Source organism: Mytilus galloprovincialis, chromosome 3 (genome assembly GCF_965363235.1).
Source record: "Mytilus galloprovincialis chromosome 3, xbMytGall1.hap1.1, whole genome shotgun sequence".
NCBI classification, from domain to species: Eukaryota; Metazoa; Mollusca; class Bivalvia; order Mytilida; family Mytilidae; genus Mytilus; species Mytilus galloprovincialis.
In genome coordinates, this window is record NC_134840.1 from 104,370,192 (window position 1) to 104,391,109 (window position 20,918).

The following is a 20,918-nucleotide window of genomic DNA, read 5'->3' on the forward strand; positions in this document are numbered from 1 at the left end:
CAGTGAAATAAAAACCAATAATTTTACATGTGAAATAAATTGGATAATTTCAGTAATGACAGTAAATGTCTTCAATAAAGTAATTTTCATACCCGTTACTTTGATTTCGAGATTAGCCAATGGTGGAAGATTTGGTGACCAGAATGCATCAAAACTGGAAGAATCTTTCTTCGATGTTCTGTTTCCTCTTAAAATTTTGTTGTCAAAAGAAACCATGACCTGATAAACAAAATTAAAGCAAATACATTTTTCTTCCAATAACATTACATCAAATTATCCCATTTTTCTATGGAGATCATACTAAAGGTAAGTTATTCACAATCTATATATCATTTAAGATAGAGAAAGAGAGTTTTTAAAATAGTCCAAAGTCTATCTGAATTATTTTTGCAAATAGTCTGCTCATACCAGTGCCAGGGACTGTCTTAAAACTTACAGTGATGTGAGAGATGTTTTGCGATGGTTGAAGGCCTCACCAAGACTTTCAGATGAAAAACAGCAATAAAAGCAATTTCTTTGCTGTGCATGTACTATTTTTTGTGATTGGTTAACAAAGTCCTAAAAATCAGAAATATAACCAAACGTGTGACATTATTTTCGTTTTTTGGACACAATGAACTTACCTTACTCATAATCCATTAGATTCTAAAGTGAACAACTTCAATTTGCAATATAATATGAGAAGCAACTTACTTCTGGAATGCAATAATGTCCAGCGAATATCAACGATGACAAAAAATTGTCTCTTCCATCACTTCTTATCTCAAATATTGGTATCTATTAATGAAAAAATAACATTCATTGAACTAAATTCCCTAATGATTTGTGAAGACTAAACAATTCAGAACTTCACATGTTAGCTTATGACTAAAAACATCTCTTGATGTCTATTTTTAGGGAAACTTACACTCTTCAGTCTTTGGTTAATGGGTTTTAATATAGTTGAGTGGTATGTTCACCAACCTGAATCCACAAAATTTACCTTTTTTTATAAAAATCAAGAGCTGATTTAAAATCACTCTGATATAAAAGTACCATCAAAATCAGGAAATATAAAATATAGGGTGAGGGTTTGAGACTACATGTTTAACCTATCTTTTGTTGTACATAATATTTTAAATCCATAACACTGAGGGATTCTTTGTAAATAAAACTCCAAAATTTAGAATTTTAAAGAAGCAATGACAGCAACTCTAAAACAGTTAAAAGAGAAATGAATATGTTGAACTCATTCTAATTAAACTTCAGAGTTTGCACATATGGTAAAGACAATTGATTATGACAGCTAGTACAATATTGACTTATATATGGCTTTCTGCGTTTGTTTTATTGGTTTTAGATTGCTATCTTATTGCATTGGCGGATCCAGGGAGGGGGGGGGGGGGTCCGGGGGTTGGAACCCCCCCCCTTTTTTTGGGGACGATCAATGCATTTGAATGGGAGCATATAGCTGGAACCCCCCCTTTACTCTGGGTTGGGAACCCCCCTTTTCAAAATGGCTGGATTCGCCCCTGTATTGACATATTTCACTACTCCTTTTCTTTTTCATGCAAAATAATTACTATGGTACAGAAAATTGCAACTAATAATTATAAAAGTTCATCCTATAAAATTATATAAATTATTATACAAATATCTAACATGCATAAAAAATTGTAATACAAGTATGTTAAAAACTTAAGTAAAGCAGAAAATAAATCCCATTTAAGCACAAAAGATGTATCTGTATATTTGGATATAGAATAAGACAGACAAATAATTTGAAATATTTGCTGATTATAATAATTATCTTTATTAATTATATCAAATTCTAGAAAAATCTAAAATAGAAAATCAATGTACCAGAAAAATAGGAGAAAAGAGATAGAAAGAATAGTCTATCTTACAAGATGCTCCCATAAAAAGTTATTACAACAATGGCAGTCATCTTTAACATTCAAAGTAGGATTGTTTGTGTGATTCTAATTCCTGCCCAGAATATATACAGGTAAGTATAGACTTTCTGATTTTCTACACATTGTTATTGCAAAATTAAGGACAAAATTTGTGATAAATAGTCAATTACTAATTTCCTTCACCTTTATTTTGTAAATGATTAATACTGCTTTTTTTCCCCTCTTAGCAGTTATTTTTTTTTAAATTGCCACGAACACAAAAAAATAGGTAAAAATGCTCATTTACAGACAACAACTCCTACAAAAGTGGTATTGGTTTGTGTATTTCTTTTTGGAGAAGTTTTTTGATAAAGTTTGCAATATATTACGATAATGCCAATTGATGGTTTTAGCTCATGTGGTCCCTAAGGGTCAAGTGGGGTAAAAATTAGTACTGCATATAAAAGGATAAATAAAGAAAAAATTACCAATAAAAAAGAGAGGCGAAATATATAATACATGTTCAAAAAAAGATGTGAAAAATAATAAAGTAAAGAAAAAACCTAGAACTGGTGCAAACGTTGATTTGGATAGTACCACTCATGCCAACCTATGATTCCTATATAGATAATAAATTTATTTTGCAATAATCTAGCAGCAAATATATAAATAACATTATGCAAGTAAATCTTCATATTTACTAACATTCTACTCAATATAAATCTTATTTTACTACATGTGTACTGTAGTATTTTACAAATATCTCACATTTTCATGGAAACTTAAATTAAAGAATATATCATAACCCAGTCATATGCTCAGTAAAGAACCATGTCACTAATCGCTTAAAATTTATTTCTTTTTTGCCCAGAAAAGTTACAAAGAATGTTATAGATTAATTGGTGAAATATGTACTATATACTAGCTAATCATGTTATATAGGTTTTTCTCATTGTTAAAGGCTTAACAGTGACCTATAGCTGTTTACTTTTATGTCAGTTAGTCTTTGCCTTTTTTTGTAAACTAACTTTTGTTGTTGGGTTACGGTATTTATGTTGTGTATAACAGAACTAGAGGCTCTTAAGAGCCTGTGTTGCTCACCTTGGTCTATGTGCATATTAAACAAAGGACACAGAAGGATTCATGACAAAATTGTGTTTTGATGTTGGTGATGTGTTTGTAGATCTTACTTTACTGAACAATCTTGCTGCTTACAATTATCTTTACCTATAATGAACTTGGCCCAGAAGTAACAGTGGAAAATATTTTGTAAAAATTTACAAAATTTATGAAAATTGACTATAAAAGCAATAACTCCTTAAAGGGTCAATTGACCACTGTGGTCATTCTGATTTATTTGTAGCTCTTACTTTCATTGACATTATCACTGTTTACAGTTTATCTCTATCTATAATAATATTCAAGATAATAACCAAAAGCTGCAAAATTTTCTTAAAATTACCAATTCAGGGGCAGCAACCCAACAGCAAGTTGCCCGATTGGTCTGAAAATTTTATTCACAGCAGATTTGCTCTAAATGCTTTGGTTTCAGAGATATGAGCCAATCAAAGAGCAGAATGCTCTGAGGGATACGATTGCCATAGTTTTCATTGACACATGTATAGCAGTTCTGCCAACTTTTCATTAAGCAAATGCGTGAGATTTGGCCAAAATTGAAAAGATCAAAGAGGGGGGAAAAATAGATCCAAGAGGATACTGCCGCAAAAAAGCATGAACATGCGTGAGTCTCATGCATTTTTGGCAGCCCTGGTACAGCTGGATAGTATTATTTTCAAAACTAATTCAACTGCACATGCAAAATGTAATAATCTGAATAGTCACTCAACTTTAAAAATAGCCAATCCCGGATATAAATGTATGAGCAATGTACTTATTGTGTTTAATTGTTGTACTGTCAAGTCCAAGTTTACTTTCCACAGCAGTCACTGAGAGTGAGACTTACCCGAACATCCGCAACCTCAATCGTAACAGCAAAAACAAAATTAAAGTACATGGAGGAAAATACATGGAGGAAGATACACATAGGGCGTAATATGCACCAATGAGAAGAGTTGTGCCATAAGGCCATAAGATTGAGTATTGAGGAGAGAAGGTATTACACTTCGTATCTTATCACCTTTAATTCTAGGAGGAACCCCATTTCTAACTCTTTAAATATTAATTTCCTTTGGGTTCGTGTGAATGACTCCTTTCCGTACACACTCCTCTGTTTAAATTGAGATCGTTCTTAATATAATACGACGTTTATTGACATCTAACGAGTTAATTTTTCTTGACGAGTCGTATTGTATTTCGACTTTCAATTTTGACGGAAAATACTTCCGGAAGGGAGTCAACTCGAAACGATAATATGGAAGACTCCATTTCGGCTGAAGGGGTGTGATAGGTAAAAACAAAACATTTATTTTAATTTAAATGATGCATATGAAGTAAAATTTACAACAATAACCCTCAATAGCAGACAGACATAGAAAGAATCCCATGAGTTTCAAATTAATCAATGAAGCAGAGAATCCAGAGCAACCACTCAATCTGATACCCCTTGAAATCAAGAAAACTATACGCATGCGCATTAATACATAAACAAACCTGCGACTTGCGATTTGGAACAAGAACGTTTATTAAATGATATCATGAATGGTTCTCCATTTCTTTATGAGAGCACAGTTTCAAATATCAGTTTCATAACGGTAAAATATGGAAAAACTCCACTTCAGTTCTTATATGACAGAAATAGAATTATCGGAATCCAGAGAACTCTCACATTTATCAAAACTGGGGAATTCCCTCTGATGTGTTTCTAAATTTATAAAAACACTAAATGTAAATACTGCTTAATTCTGATTTTCCGTGTTGTTAAAAACACGCATATAGGTCAAGGGAAATATCAAACATGAAGATTATGAGAAGAACATTACAGGAAAGTTGTTTATGTTCAATCCTTTTGCTTGTTTTTACCTTTTAAAGTAAGACAATCATAAGAATCTGAGATGTTGCTGAATGTTTAGAATAAAACAGTTGACGTGAGGGAATGCAGCATGAGTCAACGGTAAAAGTCTATAGATTGCTTGAAAGCAATCGTATCCCAAAAACTGCAATTTACCCTATGTACTTTTTTTAGTCATGTCTGCCATCTTGGTTCGCGGGCAGGGTCGTCAGGCACATTTTTCAAACTAGATACCCTAATGATGATTGTGGACAAGTTCGGTTAAATTTGTCCCATTAGTTTCAGAGGAGAAGATTTTTGTAAAAGTTCACGATGACGGATGACGACGGACGACATACGACAGACACCAAGTGATGGGAAAAGCTCACTTGGCCCTATGGGCCAGGTGAGCTAAAGATCAACCTGCAAAAAAATATTCAGAAGAGAACTGTCTGATTTATTCATAAGTTTTATAGACTAGAAAGGTTAGAGCTTGACATATTGTAAAACTCTGGTCTATTGTCAAAGGTTGTCTAGTTGTCCTCAAGATGTCTACCGGTATTGGTTAATTTCTATGTTTGTTTGCTGACTTAATGATGTATACCTCACTTATTCCCATAGATTTAATGTATAAAATTTCATAAAATACCATACCTGTGATCCAGTCAATATGATTGGTTTGCCCAGATTTTCACAGATAAAAGATAATGCTGAAGCTGTATAGGCCATTGTATCTGTTCCGTGAAGAACTATAAAACCATCAAACTGCTCATAATGGCTCTATAAAATGTATAATCAGTTAGATAACATAGCAGGACAAATTGACTGAATAACACTATCAACTAGGATAGAGTTTCAGCACCAGCCCATATCATAAATAACTGTCTTGGCTGGAATATAAAACACATTTGATATTCTACATTAAAACATGAAAAAATAGTTTTTTATATCTTCATTTACTGTAAATTCAGAAATGTTTGCAATTTATTATTGTTGGCATCACATCAATCTGAACTATAATCCAGTTTTATTTTTACCCAGTTTCTCAAGATACTACTAGTATAATATTAGTAGAGGGGGGTTGGACTGGTAACAAGCTAATTTCATACAGAGCAAGCTTATAAGACCAGTTAATTTTATTCATTTATACTTTATATTCAAATGGCATGGAATTTTTAAAGAGGGGCAGAGGACAAATAAATTTTAAAAGGAACTTGCCACCTTAACCATTCTTCTTATACCCCTGTTATTAAAGGAAATCTTTCCCCATGTATTGTTGTACATATAAATGATCAATTACTCCCTCATACATACACACAGAGTGGGCGGTAGTAAAACAAATACCTACATGTATATCTGTAGCTATTCTAAACCAATCAGTCATGTTCATGTTACTGGAGTCTAATAACGGATCATATTCAATTATTTTGTATAATATTCTTTTTCCTTTGCTATACCTACAAAAATATAAATAAACCATTAATGAATCAAAGACTAAAAAATGTCTTCATTTATTTTACCATGTTTAATCTATCAAAAACATAAAAAAACAGACACCTGTAAATGTATAATAAAATTAAACATAGGTCAAGTCTAAATTATAATACTGCAAATTCAGAAATTATTGAGATGTACATTTTTTTTCAACGCAAAAAATATATCACAATTTGCATTAATAAAACCTTTCAAATTTGTAATTTCAGTAGTGATGTTTTTAAAAAAAAGTTCAATCAAATTAATATGATTTTGCATTTTTGCTGGAAGTCAAGAATTTCAAAATGATAAATGCTAGCATTTATTTCTGAATTTTCAGTCATACTTTGTTTGACAGTGCCTGAAAGACTGCTAAAATTCTAGACAGGGTATGGTGTATAAGTTTTTTCAAACATTATTAGGCTTCTTCTGTAACATTTAATAAGAAACTGTTAGGCCAGCTTGACTCTCTAGTGTAATTATTACCTGTCTGTAAGGATACCTTCAATTTATTACCTGTCTTACATGAAACCTACAATTTTTAAACTGCATAGACTTCATATAAAACAAGAGTGGTCATTTTACTTATATATTATCATCAATCTATTGTCTTTCTTCTTCTAATGAAAGGTGCCTAGAAATAATATAATATCCTACTCACAATTGAGTAAATTTGAATTTAAGTTGAACAAAATATGCAAATTCAAACAATTGCAAAAGCTATATAAATCAAAATTAAATTTAAGCATAATTTAGTTTTGCAGTTACTAATAAACAAACAGCTGTGCTAGAGGCACATGACACACCACTCTGTTTGTATATTGAAATTGTTGTAAGAACATTTTCAATATTAAAAGGGAGCCCTCATTCACCTTAAATACAGTGTAAAGTTTGTAGTCAGCTTATCCAAGCATACTAGAAAATTTACATATAAGATTTTTGTAATATTTTTCGTTCAATCAATTTAATTCAAAATCATGATAATGAAATGGTAGATCTTTAAATTCAATGATTTAAGATACCTTTTGAAATTCAATCCCAATAAAGTTTCAGTAAATCAATCTAAGCATACATTAAAGAGTACACAAATTATGAAAATTTGTATTAAATATGATTTTTAAGTATGTTTTAGTATATCAATAGAAGATGGATGCCAAGAGATGAAAAGACGTTACAAGGCAAGAAGGATACAAGGTACAATAAATAAAATTTTCAGCTTTATAGTGTTAAATGGCTAATTACATTATTAAGGTGGTACCTAACACTACAGGGAGATAACTCTGTAAAATCAGCTAAACGTTTTAATTACGTTGTGTTGTTAAGGGAATATTAAGCTTCTCAATAATCAAAATAAGTGTTTGTCAAACTGCTATATAACCAGTGTAATTTTTCTGATTAAACGGTTGGTTCAATTTTTTTGAAACTTTTATATTTATGTCAAAAGTTCAAAGTAAATACTTTGTCAAAATTTTAAGAAAATTAAACAAGCCAAATTAATTTTAGTTAAGGTGTTAGGTACCACCTTAATTTAAGACAAATCATTTACACAGAATTTTCACCATAACAAAGTTACTGTGGATTCTGACATTTTTAGTGGGTGCTCATTTTTGTGGATTACAGAAAAATAACATTTTTGTAAATAATTGATTTCGTAGTGTCCAAATCATTCAATCCTAAAGAAAATATTTATTTGCGTTTAACATTTATATAGTGGCTGGGTTACATTTTACCACAAAAAACTGTTATCCCATGTTTAATAATTTTTTTTTAATCCACAGTTTCAGTATGTTTGAAAAAAAATCCATGCATGGGTAATAAGTACATATAAGTATATACATAAAGACTTTCAAACTGCAGGGTTCACTTACTAGTCCACATATATTCCTGTGCATACTCCTATATAGATTTATATTAATTGTTAGTTGTTGAAATTAAAATTGCACATGAGAAAATAACTTGACTCAGTTGAGTCAAGTTGATTTTTTCTTACTTCTACTGAGCAATTTTAATTTCAACAGTTATCAATTTACATTGTTACTGACAATATTTTAGACAATAGGGTTACAAATGAGTTGTCTGCCCTTATTGTCAGCATTCTAGGAAATAAACAACAAAGAAGTACAACTATAATCTAGACACCAACACAAAAACATTCAGTAGCCATGGAAACCAACTATAAAATTAGGAGCCATAGAAATCATACAATAAAATAGCCATTCAAAATGTTAATACATTTAGTCCTCAATTGAAACCCAGGGTTGTCTTTTCCTATTCATTTCTCTGTTCATCTTCAAGTCAAATAGAACAATGATTTTGATTGGTTCAATCACTTTTTTCCTAGTGCAATGTATCTGCAGGAAATATTTGTGCTTCCTTTCCAGAAATAAATAAAATATCAATTTGATACTGTATTTAAATTTATATCTTGTAGAAAATTATCTTTTTAAATCAAAATTGGTGTATTTATGACAACTTATTCTTTTCTTTAAGTTACCACAACATAGATTTTATTCTAATTGACATCAGAACGACAGAGAAAGGAATGCAAAAGAAAATCTTGAGTTTCCAAGGAAGGTTAGAAGTTAAGTGAACAACAAATAATGTTTACCTATTCACATCTGGATCTGGATGGTTATAAAAACTATGAAAATATACCAACAATGTTAATTACTACAGTAATAATTTACATGAAAGTTATGAATAAAGGTGATTTTTCATACTAAATGCTAGATATTGTTGGTGATTCACTTAAAATCTACAAATAGTGGCAATGTTTTATACTGAATGGTAGGTCTTGTTGGTGATTCACTTTGATTGGGGTGATTGTTGGGGTATCAATATGAGAGTGGGTGATTGTGGGTGATTCAAACTAAATGCTGGTGATTTTGTGGGACGAAATTTCATTGCTGGTGTTCCTGGATGATGCAATTTCAATGTTGATGATTGTGGGTGATTCACTCTGAATGCTGGTGATAAAAGATTACTGGTATGCCACAATTTCACTGCTGGTGTTTGTGGGTAATGTAAATTCATTTCTGATGACAACATGGGTCATTCAATCAAATTTTTCTGTTGATTGTGGGTGATATAAACTAAATGCTGGTGATTGTGGATGATCCATACTAAATGCTGGTGATTGTTGATGATCCATACTTAATGATTGTGATTATTGGTAATTCGAACTAAATGCTGGTGATAATGTGTTATTCCCTCTGAATGCTGGTGGGTATGATGGATTCATATTAAATGCTGATGAGTGTGGGTGATTCACTCTGAATGCTGGTAATTGTGGGTGTTTGTAAGTTTTCTCTCTGAATGCCAGTGATTATGGGTGGTTCATTCTGAATGCAGGTGATTGTGGGTGATTCACCCTGATAGCTGGTAATTGTGGGTATTTGGAAGTGATTCTCTCTGAATGCCAGTGAATGTAGGTTATTCTCTCTGAAAGTGGTGATGGTGGGTGATTCAGCTTGAAAGCTGGTGATTGTGGGCGTTTGTAAGTGATTATCTCTGAATGTCAGTGATTTTAGGTGATTCTCTCTGAATGCAGGGTAAAGTTGGTGATTCGCCCTGTTAACTGGTAATTGTTTGTGATTCTCTCTGAATGCTGGTAATTATGGACGATTGCTTGTGATTGTACATGTAGGTGATTATCTCTGAATGTCAGTGATTTTAGGCGATTCGCTTTGAATGCAGGTTAAAGTTGGTGATTCGCCCTGTTAACTGGTAATTGTTTGTGATTCTCTCTGAATGCTGGTAATTATGGACGATTGCTTGTGATTGTACATGTAGGTGATTTTCTCTGAATACTGGTGATGGTGGTTGATTCACATTGAATGCTGGTGATTGTTGGTGATTGTTTGAGATTCACTCTGAATACTGGTGATGGTGGGTGATTCACATTGAATGCTGGTGATTGTTGGTGATTGTTTGAGATTCACTCTGTATACTGGTAGTTGTTGGTGATTCTCTTTGAATGCTGGATATGGTGGGTAATTTATTTTGACTGTTATTCACTCTGAAATATCTAACAGCATATTCAAAAATAATAAATGGCAGGGTTTCAAATCATATTACTGTCAACTTCAATCACCAGAAATCCCATTTTTATTTTGTGATTCACTTATGGAAGCATGTAGGATTTCTAAATGAATCACCATGTGTATACATGTAGTAATATACTGTAAACTGTATTTTTACCTTTCATAAAATTAATTTTTATTATATTTCCTATAATGTTTCTACAGTCGTAGAAGTTAGATTTGAATGTGCATATATATATATAGAATAAAGTATATTTTAGTGATAATTTTTTTAATCTTGTGTACAGACTTTGTCTATAGTGTTTGCAGAATTGCCGTAGTTGTTGTTCTCATATGATTAGTTTCGGGGGTAAAAACATTATATAAATTCAGCATTCGAATACATTTCCAAAACACACATGCAACCTGAGTCAGGATATCAGGTTAACAGTTCTAAAAAAATATATTATATGATTAAAGATTTATGAAAAGGAAGTTAGAGATCGAAACCAATAACCTCTTCCATTTAAGAGGAACCATATCGTCAAGCCAATAACAAGTAAGGATGTTAAATAAACTGTTATCACAGAGATATGTCTCACCTTTTTGTAATTTTGATTATGCAAATGTTGAAATCAAATTAGCAATACATGTACTTAAAAATCTTACATAATTTATGAAAATATTCAAAGTCAATGAACGATGACTGAGTTACATGGCTAAACAATCTCCATGTAAATGAGATGTGCCAATGCTTATACAACTGCATACCAAATACCATCATGACCATTGACTTATAATAAGTCGTTCCCAAATCTAAATAAAAACATTAACTAGTAAACTAAAGAAAAGTTTCAAAGTCAATAAGAGGGGGTGGGGCTATATAATCTCCATGCAAACGATACTTGCAAATGCCAAAAAATTTGCATACCAAATATCATTGACTTAACATTAGCAGTTCATCTTAAACTGATCTAATCACAAACTAATACCCGGTACATGTAATCTAAGATAAGTTGCAAAGTCATTTATAGACTGTGACTGTGCCAATGCTTATACAACTGAATACCAGTTAACATTGGCCTACCACTAATGGTCCCCCTTGAATTGACCTAATCACAAACTAATACATGATAACTCAGAAAAATTTTCAAAGTCAATAGACCATGACTAAGAGGGCAGAGCCAAATTATCTCCATGGAAATGAGATATGCCGATGCTTACACAACTACATACCAAATATCATTGACCTACCACTTGTGGTTCCCCATAAACTGACCTAATCACAAACTAATACATGTAAAATAAGCAAAAGTTTTGAAGTCAATAGACCATGACTGAGGGGGCAGGGCCAATTAATCTCCATGGCAATGAGATGTGCCAATGCTTATACAACTGCATACCAAATGTGATTGACCTACCACCTGTGATTCACCATAAACTAGACCTAATCACAAACTAATACATTGTTGACGCCGCCGTCGCCTGAAACAGCATACCTATGTCTTGCTTTTTGACTCCGTCAAGGCGAGACAGAAATAGCTTAAATGCAATATATATTGGCAAATTGGCAGGTGAAAATCAATAGCAACAGACTTACATGCGGGTGTTAACTTATTTTCTTACAACTTTAATTTTATTAAGAACTGTTTAAAGTTCTAAGGTATTAATTGAAACGTAAAAACAAATTATGTTGGAAGTGAAGTAAGTTATATTAAAGTCATAAGCAATTTTGATTTCGTTCCTGCTTTCCCTGCTAGAGCACCTGAGTTCTTCAGACAGATAATATTATATGCAATAATTTGACAGTAGTTCTAAGGGTAGTGCACAATTACATTGATTTTACAGTAGAAGTAATGCAACAATTTACAGAACTGTTATTCACATAATCATGGTAGAAAAAAATCAATAAATTGTTGCGTCTTCTTATAATATATCATGATTACTCATGTAGAACAAATGTAGAATAACTATACATAGTCTTGAAATATAAAATTTGTTTGTACAAAGCTTAAAAAACAGGTAGACTGTGAGACTGTGCCAAGAATTTCTATCTGTTTCAAGCTTAGTACAATGAAATACTATACAAAGCATGCAGAATGCACAACATTAAATGTATTAGTCTAAACTGCAAAGCAAAGCATCTCATTGTCACCTAATACATTTTGTAACAGAATATGCTAAATCAATTTTACCTCTGACCTTTTACATATGACCTTGAAACTCACCAGAATTTACACTGAGCATGAAAAAAATACACCCAGTCTATGGTTATATAATGACCTGACCAACTTAACCTTCAACTATAGCTGAATCTTTGACCTTGACATTCAGCGGAAATGGGGGTTCAATGGTTAATAATATGTACCAGCACTTAATTAGACCAATTTTACCCAGAAAACCATTAAGAAAAGTTTGACAAGGATAATAAAATGGACCCTTAAACTAAGCTTGACCTCTAACCTCAGAATATAAACATCAGTAGGTTAGTAAATGATTCCAGGGAATCTGGTAATGTTTTTATAATAAATGTAAACCTTGTGCTGTTTATGTTTAGTTAGGTTTAGTGCATATAACGATTCGATGTTTGACACATCCCCCCCCCCCCCCAAAAAAAACCCTTGATTTCCCAGTAAAAAAATTCCTGATATGAAATAAATCTGGTATTTTAACTCTTTATACCTCCTGTAACTAAAGGCCTCAAGTTCAATCACAATGTCAAAGAAGTAAGACCTACTTGAATTTCCTATCACAGAGTAGGTAACCTGTCTAAAAATCATATACTCTGCAGTCAGTCAAAAGTTGGTAATATATTAAAATAGTTTATTTAATACAAGTATTGTTGTAAATTGTAACTTATTTTATAAATATAATAATACACATAATAAAATCTGTGTTACTGCCAAAGTCATTCCAATGTGTTATTTAAATTTTAAAAAACATTGAAGCATTCATGAGGATCTGCATGGGGTTAACAGAATAGAGAAATATAGGCAACAATATAGGAAATTCTAATGCAACAACGTTTGTAACGTTCATTTTGATTGGATGACGTCACTTTCTTACATGGCATCAATTGACAATTGATGCTATGGGACGTACGCGCAAGCGCAGACGGCATATGACAGATTTTAAATACATGTTTTAACGTTATTTTCTGTCAGTTTCATTAGAATGGAGATAACAATATTGTATTTTAAGCTCCGACGGCATCAATTGGGGATTTGATGGTCGCAAATACCCGTTTACTGTCTCCGCTAACGCGTCGCCAGTAAACTTAATTTGCGACCATCAAATCCCCAATTGATGCCGTCGGAGCTTAAAATACAATACAGTTATCTCCTAAGTGAACAATAGGCAAAACCATTAAAGAATAGAGGAAAAAGGGGTGCTGATATAAAAATATTAGAAATTAAAGAACCTTTTTGAGCATGCTCACAGACCCCTCGCCCCAACATTGTCACTCACTTGACTGGGCAAACTAAATCTCACCAGATTCCTAAGTTGAAAGACTTATAAAACTCCTACAAAAGTAAATTTAATAAAAATGTCTTGCAGACGTGCACATCTAAATATTATGTCCTTATTATCTACAAAGTTCCATGGAATTCTGTTGTGTGGTGACAGAATAGTTGCAATAACATTCATAGTTAAAACTCTTGCAGTAGTATATTTAGGCAAAAATTCTGATTTCTAAGGAGAACAACTCCTAGAATAACAAGAATGTGTCCCCAGCACACAGATGCCCCATCAGCACTATCATTTTCTATGTTCAGTGGCCTTGAAATTAGAGGAAAATCTCATAGGGAACATGTGTACTAAGTTTCTAGTTGATTGTACTTCAACTTCATCAAAGACAACCTTGACCATAAACTTTAACCTAAAGCAGGACGAACGGACGGAAAATGGACAAATGAATGAACGGACGGACAAACGGACGCACAGACCAGAAAACATAATGCCCATAAATGGGGCATAAAAATTGAGTTATAACTTCCAGTCGATATGCACATCTACATAATATACATGGTATGTTCTAACTATCTACAGAGTTTCATGAAATTTTGTTGTGTGGTTTCAGAGGAGTTGGGATGACAAACTGATGCAGTAGTATATATTAGGCCAAAATTTTTTAAGTTCAAAGGCCATAACTCCTAGAATAAAAATTTAATCATAATTTCCTGTCTACTAAGTTTCATAAAATTCTGTAGTGTGGTTATAGAGGAGTTGAGATGACAAGAACAGAACTGACAGATAGGCTGACTGACAGACAGGTCAAAATATACCCTATGGTTCCATGGGGTATAATAAAGATAAAAATAAATGAGAAAAAATGTTCTACAAGGTTATAGAATAAATAAATGAAGACCTCCTGGTCCCCATGCAAACCCTCATTCATTAGCACAGTGAGTACCACAAAATAAACACCAAAACATACCAAGAAGGACGTTCTAGTCTTTGAAAAGAGATAATTTTTACAATGTATTAGAAGACAAAATGTATTTGCTTTTAGCCAAAAATTATTACATATTTATATGATCTCGGGTTATTCTTATAAATTTTCGATTCTGCTGTTTTCCTAAGCAGATAAAAGCTCTTCAGTTTACTCATTGATTAAATAATAAAAACACTCTCACAACAACAGAAAGTGTCAAAAAAGAAAATCAGAAAAATTTCAATATTTTGTAAAGCTATAATATAAGAGGGCCAAAAATTGTCTAAAATCCAGAAATCTGGCAAAGGAAAAGGAAGAAATTAGAGGAATAATTGGCCCTGAAAAATAAATTATTGCACATTTGTCTGATATCATTACTAACCACATTTTTTTCAAGAGTCGAAAAGCTTTAAAAAATGTGAAAATCAGCAGTAAAGCCTTGGTGACATCTGGGAACATTATATCTAATATATATGTTCCTGGTGACACTCACATGCATTTTTTTCCGATTTTTTGCAAAAACAGGCTTATTTCAAGAAAAATTTTACTTATAGAATATAGTACACATTAGTGTCACCCAGTGTTGTAAAATTACTATACTATAAGAATTTCTACTGCACGCCAATAGAATATATATATATGCAAAAGTTCTTAAAATATTAGTGTCTGGTCTGTGACTGCAAAATTTCAAAAGCATATTGATAACCCATCATTGTCCTATAAAGATGGTATATTTTAAATCAAAACTATACAATATTTTATCAAAAATCATATAATCAAAATTTCCTCTCAGTCTGAATTGTTTACCTTTTTTTACCTGAAAGGATCTTAAATTAGCATTTTTTAGCATGTTATCACCAGTATTCACCCTATTTTCTCTGATTCAATTTCATGAACAAATAACATTCATGAGTGATTTTTCTGTGCACTTAAACATTTGATTTCTAAATACATGTAATACAAAATACATTTGTACCAGTAACAAAAATGTATTGCATGAATGTTTCTAATGTTATGGGTTTTTTTTAATACAAAACTTCCGCCTCTTTTATTTGCAAAGGTGCTATTCCTACATATGTTATAATTGACTTACGGCATTGCAAGGTAATCTGCATCATCTGATGTAAGATATTTCTCAGCATACTCAACATCGTGAAACATTGGAAGATGTTTCAACTCACCTACAAGGAAGTTTGCTTTTGGCTCATATACTGAAAAAAAAAGGAAATTATTATTGAGAATAACAGAATATGACTACCAGTACCAAAGTTAACAATCGGACAACAAATGTTTGACTACTGAACAACTTTAAATTAAGGACATCACAATGCCATTTGGAAAACTTCTTCTTTAACAAGTATTCAACATGGTTTCATATCCAGAAAACTTACAATTTTTGACGCCACCTTTTAAGACATTTAAGATGCAAAAGCTGCCAAAAAACAACACCTACGTCTTGAAAGGCAAAACAAAAAGGACCTAAAATATGAAATTAGCTTTTTGAAATGAGGGTAAATAGACCTTGTTGTATGCTGAAAATTTCATGGATAAATACCCCATGTCTCAATAATTTTTGTTCATGTTTATTGAAACTAGGGTACCATGAGCCTAATTGAAGCTTAAATGACACAAATAGTTTGAATATTTTGAATTTCTTATGTCAGCTTTTTAACATAATAAAGCGATTCTCTAATGCTCTACCATTTCAATATACAATTGTTAACAAAATTTTACTGTCGCCATCCACTTTGGTTGAGTGTTATGGAATATTTGGTTTGTACTCACAATATGAACAACACCACTGGCCCGAGAACACATTTATTTCGTAGTACATTTCTTTTAGACAATAAATTCAAATTAAAAAAATCGCATCTGCTCTTTCTCAAAAAGATTTTTACAGTGTAGTGTACTACCAGTGAGACAAATAATATCAAAATTATAGAAACTTCTACCAGCTCTAACTCAAAATATTGACAATTCTGTGTTAAGGGGGTGTAAAATTCAGTTTGACAGCTTCAGACATGATAAAATTTGACCTTTTTGAACTGGACCAAATCACTACTTAATATAAAGATTCAGCACCCAAATTTTTTTAACATGTAAATACATCCCCCTACTTAATATTTCATGCATTTAATATCAAGAAATAAATTGGGAAAGTGTATCAAATAAAACATGCAAGTTATACACTGTTTACACTAGGGACTATATTCGTAGACAACGAAAACCAAAGGATGGTAACTGTGTCCTTGGACCACTGGATGCCACATGTTGAACAGGATCTGTTTAGTCTTCCAGAGCACCTGAGATCACCCCTGGGTTTTGGTCAATGTTGGTGGGGTTTGTGTTACTCAGTCTTTATTTCTCATTGTTGTGTTTTGAACAGCTTTGGTTTTTATGTCATGTTTTTGCCATGGCAATGTCAATTTGAATAACCCTTTGGTATCTTTTGTATAAGTTGTATACCCTAGGCTGTATAAAATGGAGGAAATTCAGAATACATCTTATCGCTAATCCTGGCTGACACGTCCGCTTGAACTTTTGACGCATACAACAATCTCTTTTCCATTGTGGCGTCAGATATTTTGTTTCATGGTGTCAAAACTTAATGGGAACCTGTGTGATATCTAGTAATGGCGGACAAAAAGCGATTCCTATGCATGTTTCCAAGCAACTGCTCTGTTTTAATGATGTTTTCCCGTATTTTTCACACCATTTTTACCTTCATTATGAAAATCTGCCCCCTATCCAATATGGCCGAACTTACCGTGAAGAGCCCTATTATGCGTCTTGGAAGGCTATTTTATCTTATTGCAACGCCTTCCTATACATGTCCTAAGGCGTCAAAGAAAAACATATCATAGCCTTTCAAGATGTCATAATTATTTGGACTAGCAAAGTATCAGCTCAGGCATGAGTCCTTTAAGGTTACTTCTAATACAGTATAGGCCTTTCGTGAAAACTTGGTACAATGCCATGATTTAACAGGAAGGAGTCTCTCATGATTTCTTCAGTTGCTGGTCTTAAATTCTTATGTAAGTGCTTTGGAATATCTTAATACGGATTAAATAAGATATTAACAACGTTTTCCCTTAATGGTGTTACTTTAATGTATGACAGAGGTCAAGAACAATTATCCAAAGTTATACATGTGCAGAAGTTCATTTATACCTCCCTGATTATTTGATTTCATTCCAATTGTACCACCAGTGTACAAAACCAGAATTCTGGCCTCCGCTTCTTGGTCAATAGATTCATGTATAACAATTTTCTTAAGTTCTGCTTCTCTAATAGACAAATCAAACTCATTTGAATTCCCATTTGTGAGAGTTTCGTCTGATTCCATTCTTATTTAACTTTTATATTTTCACATTGAAGAAGAAATCATGTAATACTGCTAAATACCAGAGGTGTCCTGATTTTGAATGGAATAGGAAGGACCGAAAATTAATCTGTAATCTGTAATATAAATTCAACCAATGTAGGCACACCTCTTCTGAGTAGTCTAGTTCACAACATGAACAGTGATTATTTTTTTTCACTTTGTATGGATTTCAAGTTTAACGCTGAATAAAAACTTGATTTGTTGATACTTGCTTAATATTGAGTTTAACTCTCAATACCGATATCAGATAACGTGACGGTACCCAAATTGCACCTATTTTGACAGTTTTTTCAACTACGTTTTTTTATGATTAAGACAAAAGTTTCAATTTTGTGTTTATTTTGTAGCCGTGTCCTTCTTTACTATATAGGTACACCAATTTGATTTTCAATTTATATGGAATCATAGAAAAATTGGTCTGAACTAACCTCCAAACCATCAATGATTCTGTAATGAGGAGTACCCAAATTGCATCCATGCTTAAATTCGCATCGTCAAAAGTGGAATAACAGAGCTTTTGTTTATTTTTTTCAAATATTTTGAACAATTGGATATTTGTCCATGCTTAGTCTTCTTTTTTTTAAGAAATGAATACTTGAAACATATTGTATTTTCTAATTTTAAAAAGATGACGTTTTGATGACGTCGCATGGCGACGTTTCAGTACATTTTGCTTTTTCAGTAAACACTTCATCTGTTGATAAATACTGTGAACGTTTTGTGTATATCTAAATATATTTACCTATTTTGAAAGACATGTATAGTATCAAAACATAAAAATACAAATTGTTTAGTCTCTAGGAGATCTTGTAAGATTTCCGCTGCTATTTTTGCTAAATAGGTGCAATTTGGGTACTCGTTGCAAATTGGGTACCGTTACGTTAGATTTTATGTTGTAGTTTTTCCAATGCAGGTTTTTTCAGAAAAGCGCTTCTGACGGGTATTAATAGAATGTTTTCTCCCATTCACTATTCAGTCGGGTTTTATGAATTTGTTGAATGATTAGAGTTTTTCTCTATATTGTATTATTTGATGTTATCTTTATCTAATAATAAAACTGAAAAAAGTGTCCTCTAGATTTGGTAGTTCGAAGTAAAGCGTTAAAGAAAAAAAAAATATAATAGCCTTTCAAGACGTCATAATTATTTCGGGACTATAGATTTGGATGCCGCTGCTTTTAATTATATGTAGCAATTTCATCAAATTTTCAATTAACGAAGAGACATAGCTCGATGTTTCCAAAATTCGAACTTGATCTGTGTTTATCAGTAAAGCACAATTAAGTTTCATGACATTGGGGATCATTTGAGTGAGGAATTAAAGTCCTTTTTTTCCAGTTTTTAAGGGATATAACTCGAGAACAATAATACTGACATCACAGCCCAAATTCGAATATGATTAATGTGTTTAATAGTAATAAGCGTTCAAGTAGTGAATAAGTTTCACTTTCCGCTAAATAAATGATGTTTTCTTACTATATAATTCAAAATTTGTCGACTATGTTGAACGCATTTATCCCATCCAACTTGGGATAAAATATACAACAGATACAGTTAAGTCAGCCTCATATCTTGACTTACATCCAGAAATTGACAAGGCATGAAGGGTCGGTTGAAAACAAAACTTTTCGACAAAAAAGATTATTTCAATTGTTAACTTCCCATATCTATGTCGCCGCCAAATTCCAGAAGTGCAGGCATACAGAGTACAAGTAAGTATATATCTCACAGTTGAAAAGTTATTCCAAAAGTTATATTTTCTTTAATGATTTCCTTGATAGATGGTTAATGTTGCTAACAATCTAGTTATCAAACCAATAGTATCAAGTGATGAAGTTGAAACAATTCCTTCGTAAATTTCACGGACGCCATTACCAGTTGATTGGCCTTTGTGGAATGTCTGTTTCACAGATGACAACAGCATGTTCCCGTCCCCTTTTCCAAGAATGCGGACCTACCGAATTATACTTAGTTGATATAACTGGGTTTGTACTTAATAATTACACGTACGAGCAACACGAAGAGTGCCACATACTGAGCAGGATGTGCATATATTTCCAGAGCACCTAAGATCAGTCGCTCAGTCTTTATGCGTTGTGTTGTGTGTTTTTTGTACTGTTGTTTGTTTATATTTTTCAACTTATGAGTTTAAATGTCGTTCTGGTATCTTTCGCTTCTCTTTCATAAAATTGATTGATGTTGTCTAAAGTTAGAAAACAATATAAAGTCAACAGCTTTGAAAGGGTGACAACTGCGTGGCATTCTGGAGGAATTTACCAAGGATGATCTGTTGACTATTGTGTTACATTTTTTCTTGGCTGTAGATAGAAACGCCAATGATACAATGCCAGCTTAGTTGATGAATTGGAATGAACTAGTTTAAGCTTCTTTCTCTCCGAATATCTCTCAGAATACCCCTTGATAATACTACGATGGTTAAATTTTGCTCCTGTCAACGCCAGCATAATTGTAATGAATTGCTATCAAATCATTGTCATAATAAGGATTATAATCATACTTAATGACTGTGTATTAGTCTTGCATATATTTTACATCTAATTTACCCATATAGTCTTATGCATACAAAAAAAAATCCGTTTATATAAAATTGCACCTTTCCTAAAATATGAACCTATTGTTCAGTGGTTGTCGTTTGTTGATGTGGTTCATTAGTCTTTTTTATAGATTAGACCTTTGGTTTTCCTGTTAGTCATTTCGGACCCTTTATAGCTTGCTGTTTGGTGTGAGCCAAGGCTTCATGTTGAAGACCGTTCTTTGACCTA

The 20,918-nt window shown here is 32.4% G+C and overlaps 1 protein-coding gene across 2 annotated transcripts in view; it reads right to left on the reverse strand.

Annotated features, from left to right (window-relative positions):
* Nucleotides 1-18,126, reverse strand: part of LOC143069628 (L-asparaginase-like) — a 36,668-nt gene extending 18,542 nt beyond the window's left edge. Inside the window, exons 1-7 of one of the 2 annotated variants that reach the window (XM_076244360.1) lie at nt 17,923-18,126; nt 15,845-15,962; nt 8,903-8,935; nt 6,170-6,278; nt 5,476-5,601; nt 694-777; nt 93-219 (exon numbers count right to left, since the gene is read on the reverse strand). In XM_076244360.1, coding sequence (XP_076100475.1) covers nt 93-219; nt 694-777; nt 5,476-5,601; nt 6,170-6,278; nt 8,903-8,935; nt 15,845-15,962; nt 17,923-18,097 — 772 coding nt within the window. In that variant the 5' untranslated portion in view covers nt 18,098-18,126. The remainder of the gene's footprint in view (nt 1-92; nt 220-693; nt 778-5,475; nt 5,602-6,169; nt 6,279-8,902; nt 8,936-15,844; nt 15,963-17,922) is intronic. The other variant, XM_076244361.1, reaches the window with a different exon arrangement.
* Nucleotides 18,127-20,918: the final 2,792 nt, after the last annotated feature.